General features: G+C 48.9%; 2 protein-coding genes and 1 long non-coding RNA gene across 10 annotated transcripts in view; 2 read left to right on the top strand and 1 right to left on the bottom strand.

Moving 5' to 3' along the window:
* The window catches only part of FXYD1 (FXYD domain containing ion transport regulator 1), a 12,743-nt gene extending 2,894 nt beyond the window's left edge, over nucleotides 1-9,849 (top strand). The window contains exons 1-8 of one of the 3 annotated variants that reach the window (XM_074218934.1): nucleotides 2,411-2,639; nucleotides 6,718-6,782; nucleotides 7,491-7,523; nucleotides 7,664-7,738; nucleotides 8,010-8,046; nucleotides 9,285-9,334; nucleotides 9,552-9,606; nucleotides 9,766-9,849. In XM_074218934.1, the coding sequence (XP_074075035.1) occupies nucleotides 6,722-6,782; nucleotides 7,491-7,523; nucleotides 7,664-7,738; nucleotides 8,010-8,046; nucleotides 9,285-9,334; nucleotides 9,552-9,574 (279 nt within the window). In that variant the 5' untranslated portion in view covers nucleotides 2,411-2,639; nucleotides 6,718-6,721 and the 3' untranslated portion in view covers nucleotides 9,575-9,606; nucleotides 9,766-9,849. Of the gene's footprint in view, nucleotides 1-2,410; nucleotides 2,640-3,984; nucleotides 4,098-6,717; nucleotides 6,783-7,490; nucleotides 7,524-7,663; nucleotides 7,739-8,009; nucleotides 8,047-9,284; nucleotides 9,335-9,551; nucleotides 9,607-9,765 lie in introns of those variants that run through there. The other 2 variants (XM_074218932.1, XM_074218933.1) reach the window with 2 other exon arrangements.
* On the bottom strand, nucleotides 6,984-17,554 carry LOC141509404 (uncharacterized). Of its 2 annotated transcripts, none has more exons than XR_012474648.1 (4): nucleotides 17,225-17,554; nucleotides 9,267-9,461; nucleotides 7,863-8,022; nucleotides 6,984-7,418 (listed from the first exon to the last, which is right to left on the bottom strand). It is a non-coding gene; the product is annotated as an uncharacterized LOC141509404 (long non-coding RNA). The 2 variants fall into 2 exon arrangements; XR_012474649.1 differs by having other exon boundaries at nucleotides 9,267-9,373.
* Nucleotides 10,170-17,611, top strand: FXYD7 (FXYD domain containing ion transport regulator 7). 5 transcript variants are annotated; one of them, XR_012474646.1, is made up of 6 exons: nucleotides 11,878-14,641; nucleotides 14,915-14,947; nucleotides 15,486-15,560; nucleotides 15,835-15,868; nucleotides 16,150-16,166; nucleotides 16,745-17,611. XR_012474646.1 is itself a non-coding variant. In XM_074218928.1 (5 exons), the coding sequence occupies exons 1-5, from the start codon at nucleotides 10,226-10,228 to the stop codon at nucleotides 16,820-16,822; spliced, it is 546 nt and encodes a 181-aa protein (XP_074075029.1). In that variant the 5' UTR covers nucleotides 10,170-10,225; the 3' UTR covers nucleotides 16,823-17,611. The 5 variants fall into 5 exon arrangements, 1 of the variants encoding a protein (XP_074075029.1); XM_074218928.1 differs by lacking the exon at nucleotides 11,878-14,641 and adding an exon at nucleotides 10,170-10,253 and having other exon boundaries at nucleotides 15,835-16,166; XR_012474647.1 differs by lacking the exon at nucleotides 16,150-16,166.
* The last annotated feature ends 6 nt before the right edge of the window (nucleotides 17,612-17,617 follow it).

Here is a 17,617-nt window from a genome sequence, read left to right as displayed (position 1 = left end):
TTTACTAGTGCTAAAGTGCTAGAGACACAGAAAGAAAGCAAAACCGGCCCTTCCCTTCAAGGCATTACATTACATTCTAGTGAGGAAGACAGCTTACTCATAAGCTGATAGCATTTGAAACGGCCATTGGATTTATCAATTAAGAGATCTTAATTCTTCAGGTTATAGTATTCATTGAATGATAAGGGGGCAACTAGGTGGGCAGTGGATAGAACACTGGTCTTAGAGTCAGGAAGATAGGAGTTTGAATCTAGCCTCAGACACTACACACTTACTAGCTGTATGACCTTGGGCAAGTCACAACCTTGATTGCCTAGCATTCAGGGTCATCTCCAGTCATGCTGATTCCTATATGGCCATTGGACCCAGATGGTTCTGGAGTAGAAGATGAGGCTGGTGACTTAGCACAGCACCCTTCAGTCAAATCCAATTCACGGTTTGTCATGGCATCACCTCCCTGATGTTGTGATCTTTTTTGAGAATGAAGGACAAACATCAGCAATATCAGACGTACAAATATGTATGCATGCACATATGAACACATGTATTCACACACATATATGTAACACACATATTCTTTCCTGTTTCTGGCTGTCTTTTTCTTAATATTCCATCCATAAAAAGTATAGTAGGGGTGCAGCTTCATGTGCAAACATTTTTTATATTATATCATGTTATGGAAATGCTTATTTTATTCCATAAATTAGAAATAAAATAAACATGGGGAAAGTATGTATACATGTGTATGCATTGGTGAATATATAGATATATATTGTATATTATATATATATATTTTATATGAGGGAACAGACAGAGAAGAGAATCAGGTGGGGGAAACAGGAAAAGGTAGAGCCATACAGATAGGAGAGAAAGAGAAGAGGGAAAGGAAAGATATATAGACATGAGCAGAAGAGAAAGAGGAGAGAGAAGGAAAGACATAAACAGAAGCAAAGCAGGGAGGAGGAGGAAGAAGAAAGAAGAAGAAGAAAGAAAGAAGGCATATAGATAGATGTATAGAGGAGAGAAAAGAGAAAGGAAAGAAAGGAGAGGGAGAGAAAAGAATAGATTGAGAAAAAAGAATAGAGAAAGGTAAGGGAGGAAGGGAGGGGGAGAGAGGGAAAGATAGATAGATAGATAGATAGAGAGAGAGAGAGAGAGAGAGAGAGAGAGAGAGAGAGAGAGAGAGAGAGAGAGAGAGAGAGAGAGAATACAAGGTAACCTTGGGAAACTACTAACACATGGGAGTAACTAACAGGAGTAGAGGAGTAGGTAGGTGGGCAGCAGAAATTAAGAGAGATTTTTTAAGGATGGGAGAGATGTGGGCAGATTTGCAGGTAGCCATTTGAATGAGGAGATAAGGAGAGAATGAATATTAGAGAGAAAGTCAGATAGCTGTGATAATTTGCCTGAGAAGTAAGAGAGGATGGGATCAAGGAGACTGTCATCTCAAAAAGAAGGGTCAGCCATCTCTTTATAAGAGGGTTAAAGGAGACATTGGTGGATGGTGTCCAAGGGATGGGGCAGCTAGTGGATAGATGCTGTGCGCCTTCAGTCAGAAGGACTTGAGCCAGCCATGTTCGATTCTCCATGATACATTTAGGGTTTTCTTGACAAAGATACTGGCCTGGTTTGTCATTTGCTTCTCCAACTCATTTTCCAGATGAGGAAACTGAGGCAAAGAGGGTAAAGTGACTTGCCCAGGGTCACACATCTAGAAGAGTCTGAGACTGGATTTCAACTCAGGAAGAGGAGTCTTTCCTGACTCCAGGTCTGGCACTATGGCACCATGGAGCTGCCCCCTTCCCACTGAGAGCTATAGTCGAGAATGGGAGTTCCCCTCCACTGGGGGGTCTTTAGTCCTGTTCAATCTAAAAACTCTTTGTTAACTATTACAGTTAGCTTGAGTCCATTAGGATCAAGCTCATGAGATCCTACGATTTAAAGAATCTTAGAGACCACCCAGCCCAATGCTCTCATGTTTGGGAAAGGAAACTGAGGTCAAGAGAATCCCAGGGTCTGTACTCAAGGTCACATGGCCAGCAAACAGCGAATTTCGTATTTGAATTTGGATTCAAAGCAGATCTTCTGACTTCTCCAAATTCTAAGCTCTTGACCCTACACCATGACCAAGACCTGGTGGGGGCTTTGAATGTATGATGGGAACTAGGTGGGATTAATCCCTGGAAGGTGGAGGGTGGTGGAAGTCCCAGCCAGCGTTTGAAAAGGGGGAGGAGACCCATGAACTGCAGACTGGTTCTCCATCCAGGTGGCCATATCCCAGGCTCAAAACTTCTTTTCTCTCTCCTGAGCTGTTCAAACATTCAGATGATCATTAACCAGGACTGGTCAGTGACCCTAGGAGTAATCTGGTCTAAGATGGGTATGAGGGATCCTGCCCCAGAGCTGAGTTCAAATGGGACCATGCCCAGGCCCACAAGCAGTTCAACATCAGGCTAGGTGCCCCCAGGATGGGATGGGAGACCTGTCCTGCTTTCCCTGGGGAAGCAGCCAAGGCTTGACCCAAAACCAAGCTGTCCCTGCAAAGTCAATCCCCCAAACTGGATATGGGGACAAAGGAGAATGGCGCAGGAGAGGGAAGTCTCAGGGCTGTGAGACCAAGAGAAGTGAAGAATTTTTAGGTGAGCTACCCATGAGTGTTGGTGTGTGTGTGTGTGTGTGTGTGTGTGTGTGTGTGTGTGTGTGTGAGAGAGAGAGAGAAAGGAGAGAGAGAGAGAGAGAGAGAGAGACAGAGAGACAGAGAGACAGAGAGACAGAGACAAAGACAGAGACAGACAGAGACAGGGGCGCAGAGAATCAGACAGACAGAGGCAGAGAGAGATGCTAACATAAGATGTTAGGTAGTACAGTGCCTGACTGGCAATCATTAAGCCCGAGTTCAAATCCTGCCTTGAATACTTACCAACTGTATGATCCTAGGCAAGTCCTTTCACTTCAATTTTGCCTCAGTTTTTTCAACTGTAAAATGGGAATAATAATGGCATTTACCTCCCAGGGTTGTTCTGAGGATCAAGTGAGATAATGGGCTCAGTGGCTGGCAAAAAAAAGGTCAGTACTATAGAAATAATATTATCATGGCTATTGCTGTTCATTTATCATTATCATTATTATTTAGATTATTGTTATTATTACCACCGTGCCTCCCTATGTATTCTAATTGTCTACATGTCTGGGTGTTCAGTGTCTAAAGGAGCCTTTCAGGTCACAGTGGCTCTAATAGGAAGGTGAAGAATCAAGGCCCCCAAGCATTATTCCTGCTCCAAGGTCAGCCCAGCCACAGAAAAGTGGGGCCATGGTCTCGGGGCAGCTGGGTGACTCAGTGGAGAGAGTACAGGGCCTGGAGTCAGGAAGATGAGTCTAGCTGGGTGATCCTGGGGACGTCACTTTATCCTGGTTGCCTCAGTTTCTTCATCTGGAAAATGAACTGGAGAAGGAAAGGGTGAACCACTCCAGCTCTGTGCTAAGAAAATTGCAAACAGGGTGGTGAAGAGTCAGACAGGACTGTACAACAACATAGGCCATAGTTGGGATCAAGTAGACGGCCCCTAATGGTGGGGGGGTGTCAAAGGCACTAGCCTGGAGGAGGGATGGAGATGAAGGGTCGGCCACCAGGTCTCCTCTACTCAATCCCAGCAGGCCTTTGGAAAGAGGCAAGGGGGTTTGTAATAACTGCTAGAACATTCAGAGAGGTTTTCTTGGAAAGGATTGTGGGGGGGAACAGAAAGGGGGGGTTGCCAGCTGAGAGGGAGACCCGTTGTGGTCTCCTATGGTCAGAAATTTCTGCTTGGTCTCCAACAGGCCCTTGCTGCTCCTTTACCATGTGGGTGCCTATCCTTGTTTGTGAGGAGAGAGTTAAGCTAACGGGCCCTGGGCTTGCTCTGGCCAGGGGCCTCGCCCCCCCCAAATCCCCCGCCCCCTGGCCTTCTTCCAGCCTGGGCTCCAGTTACAGCGCTTGGGGAGGAGAAGAGGAGGAGGAGGAGGAGGAGGGGGGCGGTGCATCCAGGCCCAGGGGGTCCTCAGCAGAGCCTTCTGGACCCCTGAGCACAGACAGCCTAGGATCAAGTACTGGTCTATTTGGGGTGAGCTTTCCCCCAAGCCCCTGAGGTTCCCCCAGCCAGGATTTGCCCTTTCCCCTGGCTCTCCCTCTGGTTTGGGGGAGGGGTTCCTATTTTGGGAGCAGAGAGAAGGAGAGAATGTCCTGGGCCAGTATGGTAGTGTGTGAAGGAGCATGAGTGTGTGGGCTGATGGGGACAGGCTGGGGGACTTCTGGGGCTTTGGGGCTCCTGCTTGTCACCCACCCAGGGGCTGGAGGAAGAGAGAAAGAGAATGTGTTCTGTTGTTATTGTCTCTTCTGACTGCAGTGAGCTCCAGGCGCCAGGGCTTTGGGCTCTAACTCAGCTATGGAGGAGAGGAGAGAGTTCGGAGGCACCCTCCCCACACACACACACACACACAAACACCCCACCCTGGATCCTCGGGCAAGGAAGTGACCAAGCGTTACTGGGGCTATGAGGGGCTCGCCAGGCTTTGGGGGCAGGGCTGTTGGGTCAAACTAGGTCATGCCTGTGTGTGTGTGTGTGTGTGTGTGTGTGTGTGTGTGTGTGTGTGTAAAACTATGTGAGTGTGTATGGGACTGTGTCTATATATTGTCTAAGGGTATGTTTGTGTGTGTGTGAAAATGTGTGAGTGTGTATGTGTGCATATGTAACTGTGTGTCTATGTATTTTGTGTGTGAGTGAGAGTGAAAGCAAGTGTGTGTAACTGTGAATGTGTGCATATATAACTGTCTATGTATTTTGTATGTATGTGCATGAGTGACAGCGAGTGTGTGTAAGAATGTGACTCTGTGTATGTGTATGTGTGTGAGTAACTGTGAGTGTGTATGTATTCTGTAAGGGTGTGAGTGAGAGTGAAAGTGAGTGTGTAAGAACATGTGTTAACTGTGTGAGTACAAATGTGTATGTGACTGTCTATATATTGTGTGTGTGTTCCTGTGTGTGGCTGAGTGTGTGTATATGTGTGAAAATGCATGTGTAAATGTGAGCATGTGTAACAGTGTGAGTGTCTATGTAGTGTGTGTATGTGACTGTCTATATATTATGTTTGTGTATATTATGTGAGTGTGTAAATGTGTGTAACTATGTGAGTGTATGTATGTTACTGTGTGAGCATCTATGTATTGTAGGTGTGTGTATGTGTCCCACTCCCTAACTGCTGGACACAGCTCTGCCTGCCTAGCCCCAAAGCTCTTCAATCTGGCTCTTCCAGCTGTAGCTGGGGGACAGAGTTCCCCTTGGTCCCTTTGCTCCAGATGTAGCCAGGGTGCTTGTCTGTTTGTTGGACTGTTCTAGAAACTCCCTGAGATTTGTTTTTGTCAACAATGCCACCCTTTGGTGATGGTCAACTGGATGTCAGGAGTGGGGGGGGGGAGTATGGCAGGAGCTGCCTAGGCTCCCCTTGGCACTCATTGCAGCCCCCTTCCAAGTGTGGTTGGGTGGCCCTCTTGGGAGTAAAAGGGAAGGAATGGGGGCAGTCGTCATGGCCACGAAGGGAGGCAAATTCCTCTGGGGTGATGCTGGAGATATTTATACTCTTGGGTCCCATGCCCAAGAGTCAGACGAGGGTTAGGCGGCATGCCAGAGACATTACAGTGACAGAGAGTGGAGTGGGGAAGGTGTGACCTTGAGAGTGGCTCGGTGTCCTTTGGGCTCTTCACCCCATGGGGCTTTGGGTGTCCCTCCTGGATGACAGTGCTCCTCAGGCCAGTACTTTCCTGTTGCTCTGTTGTATCACACACACACACACACACACACACACATACACACACACACACACGTGCACTACACTCACACACCCAACACCACACACTCACCCAACACATACGATACACTTCACACTCGCACACATCTACACCACACTCATACACATAGTACACCCCCCACATCTACACACCCTACACACACATACCACACACCACACATATATACTACATTCCCACACCACAGACATTTATTCACATTATACACACATCCTATGTCACACACACATCCCCCCCACACACAACACACCTGACACTCACATCACACACTCAACACACTTATACAGACTACACACTTACACACACCATGCACTGCACATTCATATACAACACACAAATCATGCCTCACACTCACACCACACACATACCACACCACATGCTCATATATTAAACATTCACACACACTTCACAGATACCACACACATATTACCCACTTGCACTTATACACACACGCACATGCACACACACACACACACACACACACACACACACACACACACACACACCATGGGGCTGGACTTCCAAATGCTGGACTCTAAATCCCTTGCTCCTTTTCCATCTGGGGGAGCTGCAGGTTCCCATGTGGCTACAAGACTGTCCCTTTGACTCTGCCTCCCTGGTGCTTGCCCTGTCTTGCCCCGTGTTGAGTTTCCATGGCTTTCGGTTCTGGCTCTGGATCCCAACCCCAGGAGGGCTTGCTCCGTAACTCAGGGTGACCAGCCAGTCCAGATGGCTCTGACTGGATTAGGTCCTAGCCCCTTCTTAGACTTAACCCTGTGGGGTCTGACTCAGAACTGGTAGTGGCGGGAGGGAGATAGACAAATGCAGAGAAAGAGGGAACCCACTAGGGGAATCTAACTGGGTTCACTCTATGCCCACAGGACAATGGAGCCCCTTACCCACCTCTTGCTACTCTGCATTGCCCTGATCTCAACAGCCAAGGCCGGTGAGTCTAATGGGTGGGAAGGAGAGAGAATGCCTTGGAGGATGGGGGGTCAGGTACCACTTGTAACTGAACTTCCAGCCTCAACTACTATGGTGTTAGGCAAAATGTTAGCCACTGGTCACTATGGTACAGGCAGGCCTGTATAGATGCGTGAGCAGCCTCTGGCCTCAAGCTTCCCACCACCTGGGAAGCCTCCCCCAGAGTGATAACCCCTTTTAACATCAGGTCACACCAAGCAGATCAGGGACAAGGAGTGAATCTAGGGCAAAAGAATAGCCACGTGGGCATCCCAGGCAGAAACAACACTACACCATCATAAGTATCAACAGCTCATTTCTAGAACATCACAGTCTTGTGAGGCTAGCCTGGACAGGAATGATTAAGCCTCCTTTTATTAATGGGGAAACTGAGGCCCAGAGAGGACAAAAATTTTGCTGAGTTTTCCCATATTAAGTAAGTGATTTGGCAGATGTTGGATCCAAACTCAGACTTCTTGACTCCCACCAATTTTTTTCTCTCCACTGAGACAGGAAGGGACAAAGGGTTATGCTCCATCCTCCAAACTATAAATGGAAAGTCTGGCATCCAGAAAGATCCAGTTTTCTATATAGGAGACATAGGCTAGAGTTCTCATCCCTGAAAAAAAAAAGGATGTTTTTAGCATCTCCAAATTCATCTCCTTAACCCCAAATCCTTATATCTTTCCAGAAGCTCCAAAGGAAAGAGACCCATTCACATATGGTGAGAACAGATTCACATGTGTATGTCCCTATCCCAAGTTCTGTGTCTCTGTCTCTATCTCTGTTTCTGTGTCCCTCTCCCCCACCCCCATCTTTCTCTCTTTTTCTTTACCCTAACTCCTGATCTCTCCTCTTTCTCAGACTACCAGTCCCTGAGGATTGGAGGGCTAGTTTTTGCTGGTGTCCTCTTCATCCTTGGCATTCTCATCATCCTCAGTAAGTCTTCCTCAATTCCCATGGGATAAGCTAGGTATGGGAGGCCCAGAGTGTTGAAAGCATATAAAGGAATGAATGATCTCACCCACATCTATAAGGGTATTCACCCCGAATAGACACTTACTTGGGTACCTGTCATCTTCTGGATAGAATAGAAACTCCCTGAAGGCAGGCACTTTGTCACCTTTTTGTCTCTGTATCCCCATTACTTGGCACATGATAGGCATTTAATACAAGCTGATTGATTGATTGATTGATTGATCCCCACCAGGCAGAAGATGTCGCTGCAAATTCAACCAGCAGCAAAAGTGAGTGATACTCTTTGTACCTTCCTTTGCCACATCATTCCCTCAACATCCCTTTGTCTTCAAGTTTTTCATCTCATCCATCTTTGACATGTCTTAACTTCTTCCACCTCTTGATTATATCTCCTTTTGTCTTTCTGCCTGTCTGTACCTTTGTCTTTGTCTGTCTCTCACTAGTTTGCATTTGCACTTATTCTTCAACGTCATTTCTAATTTTCTTTATCTTTTCATCTCTAGCTTTCCACCTTGGACTGTCTTTTTTTTAAATTTCTGCCTTTCTTCACCTCTGGTTCTGAAACCAACTTCATTTCTAATAATCTGACTTTTAATTTTTTCTATTATGAACTCAATGCACATGATATTTTAGTGCAAATTTAGGAAAAAAGGATTATAAGTGAAACTGTAAACTTCAGCAATATAGTTTTTTTTTTACTTTGTCATGCCATCTCCATCTCTGCTTTTGACACCATCTTCTTTCTCACCTTTTCTCTGTGCTTAATTGTATTTTCATCTCTATCTTTTTATTTTGGATTTTCTCACTGTGTACATTTCTGTCTCCCTTCATTTCTCTCTGTCTTTGATCCTCTGTCTCTGTCTCTCCATTTCTATCTTGCACTATCTCAAATTCTATTTTCATCTCTAACTGTATCTTTTCATCCTTTTTCATCCAGGACACACACACACACACACACACACACACACACACACACACACTCATAATCTCTTCTCTCTCCTATCTCTCCCATTTATGGTTTCTCTTTTTCTTCACTCTCTTGTTTCAGTTTTCTGTCTTTTTTCTCTTCTCTTGCTGTTCTCTGTCTCTTTCTTGTCTCTGCTCTTCTCTCTCTCTCTCTCTCTCTCTCTCTCTCTCTCTCTCTCTCTCTCTCTCTCTCTCCCTCCCTCCCTCCCTCTCTCCTATTTCTGTTATTTCTTTTTCTTTCTCCTCTTCCTGCTCTCTATCTTTCTTTTCTCTCCTTTTTCTGTTCTCTGTCTCTCTCTCCTCTTGCTGCTTTCTTTCTTTCCTTTGCCTCTTTCTTCTCTTTCCTCACTGTCTCTCTCCTCCTGCTCCTCTCTATCTCTGTTTCTTTTCTCTCCCCTTTTTGTTCTCTCTCCTTTGTCTCTTTCTCTCTCTCTCTCTCTCTCTCTCTCTCTCTCTCTCTCTCTCTCTCTCTCTCTCTCTGTCCCTGTTTTCCTCCCATCTTTTCTAACATAGTTCTTTTTACCTTTCTCTCATTTTCCAGAACTGGGGAACCCGATGAAGAAGAGGGTACTTTCCGCAGTTCCATCCGCCGTGAGTTTGATTTTGGAACCCCTTCCTTGAGGAGCCCCTCTTAGAGAAGGGAGGTGTGGTCACTCATGAGAGATCCCTGGCTGCCCCAGGGTTCTGAGGAATCCCTTTCACCCGGGAAGATCCTTGACTGGGGAAGGCGAATGGGGGAGGAGGGTGGGCAGAGAGGAGACCCAGGCCTTCCACATGGCCCTCCCCCATCTCTGCCTTCCCTCCCCAGGCCTCTCCAGCAGAAGGCGGTAGGAGCCTGAGATGAAGCCAGAGAGACTGAGCAGGTAATAAATAAGTCGCTATCAGAATAGGAGGCACTCAGGGAAGGAAATTAGTGGAGATATAAGGGTCCTGCTATAAGGGATCTAAGGGGCTGGGGTCCGAGACCCCCCGGGTTTCCCTCTGCCTGAAGCTAAGCCTCTCCTCCCACCCACTCTCCACAGGTTCCCCAGGATTACTGCCCGCGGACCCACCCCCACGATGCCCCCTCCGCTCCCCCAAACCTGTAATAAAGGCCAGTCTTCTTCCCCCCCGCAGTCAGTGTCTCTGTCCCACAGTCGGGTCCGGCCGCCTGAGTCCCCGAGAGATCGGAGCTCCCTCTCTCCCCCCACTAGGAGGCGCCCCCGCCCACGGGCTCCGCAGACACTCGAGGCGGGGACTGGAGCTCGCCTGCGAAAGGGGGAGGGGTCGCCGAGGGGAGGAGGGGCGGGGAACCCGGGAAACCCGCCCCCGCTCCCCCCACGGAGCCCCCATTGGCTGCAGTGTCCGCCTCCGCCCTTTCCACCGCCCCCAACCCGGAGGTCCCTCTCTCGTCCCCCCCTTCCAAGTCTGCCCCCCTCCCCTAGTCAGATCTGGGCTCCCTCTGCAGCTGCCGCCTCTGCCTTCCGCGCCCCCGGCCCAGCCATGGTGACCCCCGAGCCCATCACTCAGGGTGAGAGGGAGCGAGGCCCTGCCAAGCCCGCAGCCCCAGGGGACCCCAGCCAGGAGGATGGAGGAAAGGGGGGACCCCGTCAAGGGAAACAAGGGAAGTGGACTGCTAATCCAGCGGATCTGGGCAAGCAGCAGAGGTCGGGGAGCCCACGAGGAAGGTGTAGAAGAGGCAGGAGTCCCAGTCTAGGTCTGGGAGACGGACGGCGGGGGTAGCCGGGGAGACTGGGAGAGTAGGAGAATCCGGTGCAGGGGAATGAGAGGGACCCAAGGGGGGTGGTGGAGCGGAAGGAGACCCAGGGTGGCCCGGGGCGGGAGTGCTGGGGGGCCTCTGCTCTGAGAGCACCCGGGGCTGCTGAGGTTGGGGGGAGAGAGAACCTGGTCTCCAGAGGATGGACAGGCAAAGGGGCTGGAGAGGGGGGCACGGTGGGGGAGGTGGGTGAAGCTTCTAGCAAATGGGGAGGAGGATGCCCCTGGCCCTGGATCTCGTAAACTGGATAAATGTTTGCTGAATGAGTGAATGACGGAGCTGAACCGTAGCTATGGCAACGGAGACGGTCCAGCCCCTGGGGGAGTGTAGCGGGAAGGTGTTTTCTGTGAGGAGGACCTGTGATGCTGTAGAGGATGTAGCAGTGTGCGCGGCCGGGGGGGGGGGGGGGGATGACTGCTTATTGGGGGGAGGGGGAAGAGACAGCCAGGGCTATATATATGCAGGGATAGGACCCTGGGGACCGCATCCGTCTCTGTCATTGGCTCGGGTTCTATCCGTGTCTCCCGAGGGTTCCTGACCCGGGCCGAGGGTGGGTGGGGCTGGGGTGGGGGTGGGGGGGTGGAGGTGGGATGAGACGTTCCTGTGGATCATTTCCACCGGCTAGAGGGCCCTCGGATGGACAGATAGACCCTAAGACTGGAAAAGAGACAGAGCCGACGCAAAGAGAGGAGGGACCCCAGAAGAGAGAAACCCGGGGGGGGGGGCGGGGGGCGGGGAGTGGAGGGTGAGGGGGGCGGGGAGAGGACATGCTGCGGGGACTGCGTGTCTGCAGGGGTGGTAAGCCGCAGTGACCCCACCCTTGAAAGGGAGGGGAGGAACTGGATGAGGGGACCCTCCCCCTCTGCTGAGCCTGGGGATGGGGGGGGGATGAGAGCCTTCCCCAAGGGTGTGTCCGTAGTCTCAGACTCACTCGGGTCACCTGGGGTCGCAGTATTTGAATATAAACTCTCCTGCAACCTGTCATATATATTTATATTTATTTATAAATATGTAGAGACATATATGTAAATAAACATATATATCATATCTTAAGGTAAAAATATAAATGTAATATATATCTTTATATAGAAAACCTGTCAGCTACATTCCCCCACCCCCCACAACCCTCTGAGGTACCAAGTTTGCAGCAGCCACCCCCCAACCTGAGACGTTCAGATGTTCATCATGGTGGGGTGAGGCAGGGTGAGGTGGGGTGGGGAGTGTCTAGGGAGAAAGTCCTTGCACCTACTCTCAGGAGAGGAGAGAGAGGGGCTGGGGGTGGGAAGTAAAGTCTTTACCTCTGGGGGAACTGGGGGAAAGACTTGGGGGAAGAAAGATCTGGGAAGAGAGGCTCTGGGGGAGGGAGAAGGGACTGGGAGAAGAGTAGTCTCTAGGTGGGAAGGGCTTGAGGAGAGGAGGGGTTGGAAAGAGGAGTTTCTGGGGGAGGGGTGGCTCTGTAGGGGGAGAAGGCTCTAGGGAAGGAGCAGCTGAGGAGAAAAGACTGGTCTGTGTGTGTGTATGTGTGTGTGTTTGTGTGTGTGTGTGTGTGTGTGTGTGTGTGTGTGTGTGTGTGTGTGTGTCTGTGTCTGTGTCTGTGCTAGGGAGGGGGTGGGGGGAGGTGCATCTTCTCCAGACATCTGTCTGGCAGGAACCCAGAGACAGCAATTTCCCGGAGATGCTGTTGTGTTCTGATCGATGACCAATGGATCTACAAAGATCTCACACCAAAGGAACCCAAACCTCATCCAGACCCAGCATCATCTGAGGGGAATCTCAGGTCTCAGGAAATCCACAGGGAGGGGGGACCACATGTTCTGTCTTGCTGTCACTGAGAAAACTCATTTTCAGAGAGCAGAGAGGATGACATGGAGGAGAAGCAAAGGGGAAAGCTCCATCATGCCATCCTTACCTATGTGGAAAGTCTGGGGGCTTCCCAAATTCCCTTCCCCATACTCCCTCCTCTCAGATTACCCACTTACCCCAAACTGGGAATGGAAAGGTTAGAGGCAGGGTAGGTTGGGACAAGACAAATCAAGGATTCTGGGGGGTCTGAAAATGATGGAAGAATGGGGTGTCTGACCACCTTGCCCCCCTCCCCCCAAGGCTCTCCTCCTCTCCCTAGCCTCCCTTCCCCCATCACACTCCTTTCCTTTCAGAATGCCCCAGTTGCTGCAGCAACCCCCTCCTTCCCTAGCTTCTCCTTGGCAACAGGCCTGTGGTAATGCATCCCTTCTTTGCTCCACCCCCCCCCAGCGCACCTCCATCCCTCATGAGGGGCCTCATCCTCCCACCTCCCTGGAGCTTTTGGGAATAGAGCGTAGGGGAAGGAAGGGGAGGAAATCTTGGGAAAAGGGAGAAATCCTTGCTATCCTCAAGACTGTGAATCCTACACATGGGAAATTGAGAAAATGAGCTCCTAGAACACTGTCATAGAATATGATAATTGTACACTGATAGAATGCTAGAATCTGAGAGCTGAATGGGACTTCAGAAAAGTATCTAATTCCCCTTCCCAACTCATGAGGAATCCTCTCTCCAGACTTCCTGCTAATCCAGGAGATGTGAGTCATACTTCTCTCTCATCTGAGGCAGCAGAAGCTCGGGGAACCCTCAGATTGAGGGGAGAGGTTGGAGATAGACAAAACACAGATAGGTGTAGGAGTCACAGGGTGGGAACTGTCCTGGGAGGAAACAAGTATGGTGGATGGAGTACAGGAGATCTGAATTAAGAAAACTTGGCTTGGAATCCTGCCTTAGTAGCTCTATGTCCCTGGGAAAGTCACTGTTAGTCTGTTTTCTTCACCTATGAGATGGGAATAATAACTTTTCGACCCTTGCTTAAAGCATTATATGAATATAAGTTGTCTTCCTCCCTGAACAAAGGATAAAGGTAGAAACCAGGAAGACTTCCCAGAGAAGGAGATTTTAAATTGGTTTTAGAAAGATGAAGCAGGAAATTAGATGTAAGTGTGAAGAAGTGGAATAGATTTACTGCAAAGAGATCTGCTAGTCAAATGAAGCCTGAAAAAAATTTCAGAGGTAATTAATCAGTTTGCAAATATTATTAAGCACCTACTATATGGTAGGAACTTTGATAGATATTGGGGCCAGGAAGACAAATGTAGCAATCTCTGCATGCAAGGAACTAGCATTTCATCAGGGAAGATAAAGCAGCCAAGAGAGATAGAAAGACAGTCAGAGAGAGAGAGATAGAAATAGATGATGGATAGATGGATGGATGGATGGATGGATGGATGGATGGATGGATGGATGGATGGATGGATGGATGGATGGATAGAAAGGTAGATGTGGAAATAGGTAGGTAGGTAGATAGATAGATAAATAGATAGATGATAGATAGATGGATAGATGGTGGATAGATGGATGGGTGGATGGATGGATGGGTGGATAGATAGATAAATAGACAATGGATGGATGGATAAATAGGTGGATGGGTGGATGGATGAATGGATAGATAGATAGTTGAGTAGATGGATAGTATATGGGTAAATAGATGATAGATAAATGGATGGATAGAGGATAGGTGGATAGATATAGAAGGTAAATATAGAATACAGACAGAACTATATATATATAATATATATATATAATATGTATATTATATACAATTCACCTGACATGAGCATATATGGTCTATATAAAATATGTTTAAAATAAATACAAGTTAATTTTGGCAGGAAGTTACCAGTCCCCAGGGAAATGACACTGAGATAAATCTCGATGTAAATCAGAGATTCCAAGAGGTGGGGTGGAGTGGAGGAAGGAGTGTATTCCTGAGCTGGGGGCACATGGTCATGGAAATGGGAACTGCACCATTGTACATGAGAAAAGCAAATAGGCTGGTATGAATGGGCCACAGAGAGGAGAAGACTAATGAGGCAGCCAGACCATGTATTTAAGAGTTCTGAAAGATCTAAGATAAAATCCTGCCTGGACCCGCTGGGGGACTCTGGACAAGTCTCTTAACTTCTGTCTGCCTCAATTTTAAACGCAGAATCTGTAAAATGGGGATCATCACAGCATCTATCTCCCAGGATCAAATGAAACAATATCTCAGACAATGTACTATAGAAATACTAGCTGGAAGGCCCCTTAGAGAAGGAATCAGCCTCATTTTACAGGTGAGGAAATTGATGTCCAGATTGGTTAAGTAAATTGCCTGGGTTCCCATAGGTAGTAAGTAGCAGACCTAGCATTTGTCCTGTTATGTCAGGGATGGGAAGGAAGAGACAGAGAGGCTGTCTATGATAGACTTAGACCTCTCTCCCTCTCTCTCTCTCTCTCTCTCTCTCTCCCTCTCTCTCTCTCTCTCTCTCTCTCTCTCTCTCTCTCTCTCCCTCTCTCTCTCTCTCTCTCTCTCTCTCTCTCTCTCTCTCTCTCTCTCTCTCCCTCAGCCACTTCTCAGGAACCTGACCGTTTCGTCTATGGTGAGTTTGGGATACGTTGGGAAGGGACCTTAAGGGAGACTCACAGGTAATGAGGTCCAGTCTTCTCCTTCTCAGTCACCCTCAAGGAGAACTACGGGCATGGCTGATAATCCAAATATCCTTCCTTCCTGACCCTGGTTCTACATTTTATTGACTTGGATTTGTCTGGGAGGTTCCTGGATACCCAAAGTTATTCTGGGCTCAGACTACTGTTAAAACAAATGAATGGGGTTTTTTCGAGGCCACGTCACCTAATTTGGAGGGAGCAGTGAAAAACAGAGGGAGAACTCATGGGAGCTGGGAGGGGGGTACTACAGGAGGAAAGATGGAACAGCTTGGAAATTAAGGCTTGGTCAGCTCCCTTCTGTGTTAAATTCAAATTCTGAGTTTAGGCCCTATCCCAGTCCCTAACCTTATGAGGTCCCATCTGACAGGTGAGGAAACTGAGACCCACAGAAGTAGGATGGAGGCTTGGGGAAGGGGATTGGTAAAGAGTCTATGTCCAGATAGGTCACTCCATGTCTGTTTTCCTCCTCAGACTATGATACTGTTCGTACTGTGGGACTTACTCTGGCTACTATCATGTTTGTTTTGGGTATTGTCATAATACTCAGTGAGTATCTTCCCTTTACCTGCACAGCTCCTATCCTTGAGACCTCCCAGGATGACCCCTCACTCCTTATCTAGGGCCCTCCTCCAGCTCCCAGGGCAGAGCCCCTCCCCCAGAGCTCTGGTTCCCTTCTATAAGACCACAGCATCCCCACCCCTAGGTTTATGGGGCAAACCATGCTGAGTTTGGGTGGGTCCCTTTCTGACTATTTTCCCTGGCTCCCAACTCTAGTTTTAACTTTTCTTCTTTCTATTTTCCCATTTCTGTCATTTCACAGGCAAGAAGGTGAAGTGCAGAAAGTCAGACTCCAGGTCAGAAGGGTCTTTGGGGGGGTTAGGGATGAGGGTAGACTTCCCTATTTCCCCCAGTTCCTCTATACTTCTGTGTCTACCTCTGTCCTTGTGCCTTTCTGTCTGTATATCTGCCTTTGTCTCTCCATTCCTTTCTGTCTTCTATGTCTTTCCATCCTGTCACCTTCCTTATTTGTCTCAGGTCTCCCTCTGTCTCTGTCTCCTCTGCCCCTGTCAGTCTCCCTGTCTCTGTCTCTCTCTTGGTCTCCTTACAGTTTCTTCTCATTCCTTTCTTCTTGCAGTCCGACCATTAAAAACTGTAAGTTTTGATTCTCCTCATTAGAGAATGTGTGTGTGTGTGTGTGTGTGTGTGTGTGTGTGTGTGTGTGTCTGTGTGTGTGTCTGTGTCTTGTGTGTTGGTGGGTGGTGGGAGGGAGCAATCTGTATCTGGATGGATACCACAGAAGAAACCTAGCTGTGTTGAGGACTTTCAGATTAGATTTCTGTCCTCTCAGAGGGACAGTGTGTTTTTCTGAACAGGGAGTTGTCCTCAGGGGAATGAAAACCTGGCCTTAACTTCTAGATCTGATGCACAGGGACAGTGTGATCCTGGGCAAATGACTTCATTTATTGGCTTAAGTGGAGACTATCTAACACTATCAGGGGGACCTGCTCATCAGATCCTCCACTTATGAAATCCCAGGTCCACTCCCTATCTCTGTTCCTGTTGCCTTGGGGGGGGGGCGGGAAGAAAGTGGGATCCCGGGAATCATCAGCCAATAAGTGTTTACTGCCCAGGATCAGAATTGTGAGAGTATTGTGTAAATGTGATTGGGGAAAGGGAAATTGGGGTGGGTGCTTGGACCTTTCTCTATCCCCCTGTCTCTTTCCCCACAGCCTCAGGGGGAGCCGTGTAACATGAGGAGGCCTGTCCAGCTCCGCTGCTGCCCCCATCTCAAAGACCCTAGGGGTTAGGGATGGAGATTGCTGGGGCCCCCTGCTCCCAGCCCCCCTCACACCAGTGAATGTTCCCCTTCTATATGAACTGCCTGTGCCCCAAACTGGACTCCTCATCCCACAGGGAGTACCCAGGGCCGAGAGCATTGAGCCCCCTTGGGGGACAGGGCTGGCCCCCCTCCCTGAGGCTTCTGCAATAAAATCCACCCCTAGTCCTTCTCATGGACATAGGTATCCGGTCCCCTAGCCCCTTCCTAGGACCCAGACATCCCCTCCCTGCCTTGCCTCCTTCCTAGGATCCAGACATCCATTCCCCCAGCCTCACTCATCCTGTAGATCCCAGGTATCCTCTCCAACTCCCACCCCTGTTACCACCCTCCTGTGACTCAGGCACCTGAGCCCTGACCCCCTGTTTGTTACCTTCTGAGCTCAATAAATGTGGATTCAGGGTTTTCCTTCTGGTCTCTCTGTGTCCTTCCTGGTTCTTGTTTTGGAGGGGGGAAGAGTGAAAAATCAAGTGATCCCTCCCTCCCCAAGGTAAAGGGAAGGGAGAATGGCAGAATCCCAAGTTAGCTGTATCTCTTCCTTCCCCCTCCTCTCAACTTGACTGTCCTGGTCATTTCCCCTCTTGTGTGGGGGCTTCCGAGGTGTCCAACCCTGCCCCACTTCCCCACAGACCATCTCTTCTACCTCATGCTCCTTTACTGGGGTGTCCCCCACTCTACCCCTGTGTAGTCTCTCTCTCTGGCTCCCGCCCCTGGCTTTGAAGCCAGGAAGCCAAAGAGGAAATGACTCTCCCAGTCTTGGCCCCCG

The sequence above is a fragment of the Macrotis lagotis genome, chromosome 1, assembly GCF_037893015.1.
Source record: "Macrotis lagotis isolate mMagLag1 chromosome 1, bilby.v1.9.chrom.fasta, whole genome shotgun sequence".
NCBI lineage: Eukaryota > Metazoa > Chordata > Mammalia > Peramelemorphia > Peramelidae > Macrotis > Macrotis lagotis.
This window is presented reverse-complemented; position numbering and strand designations above follow the sequence as displayed.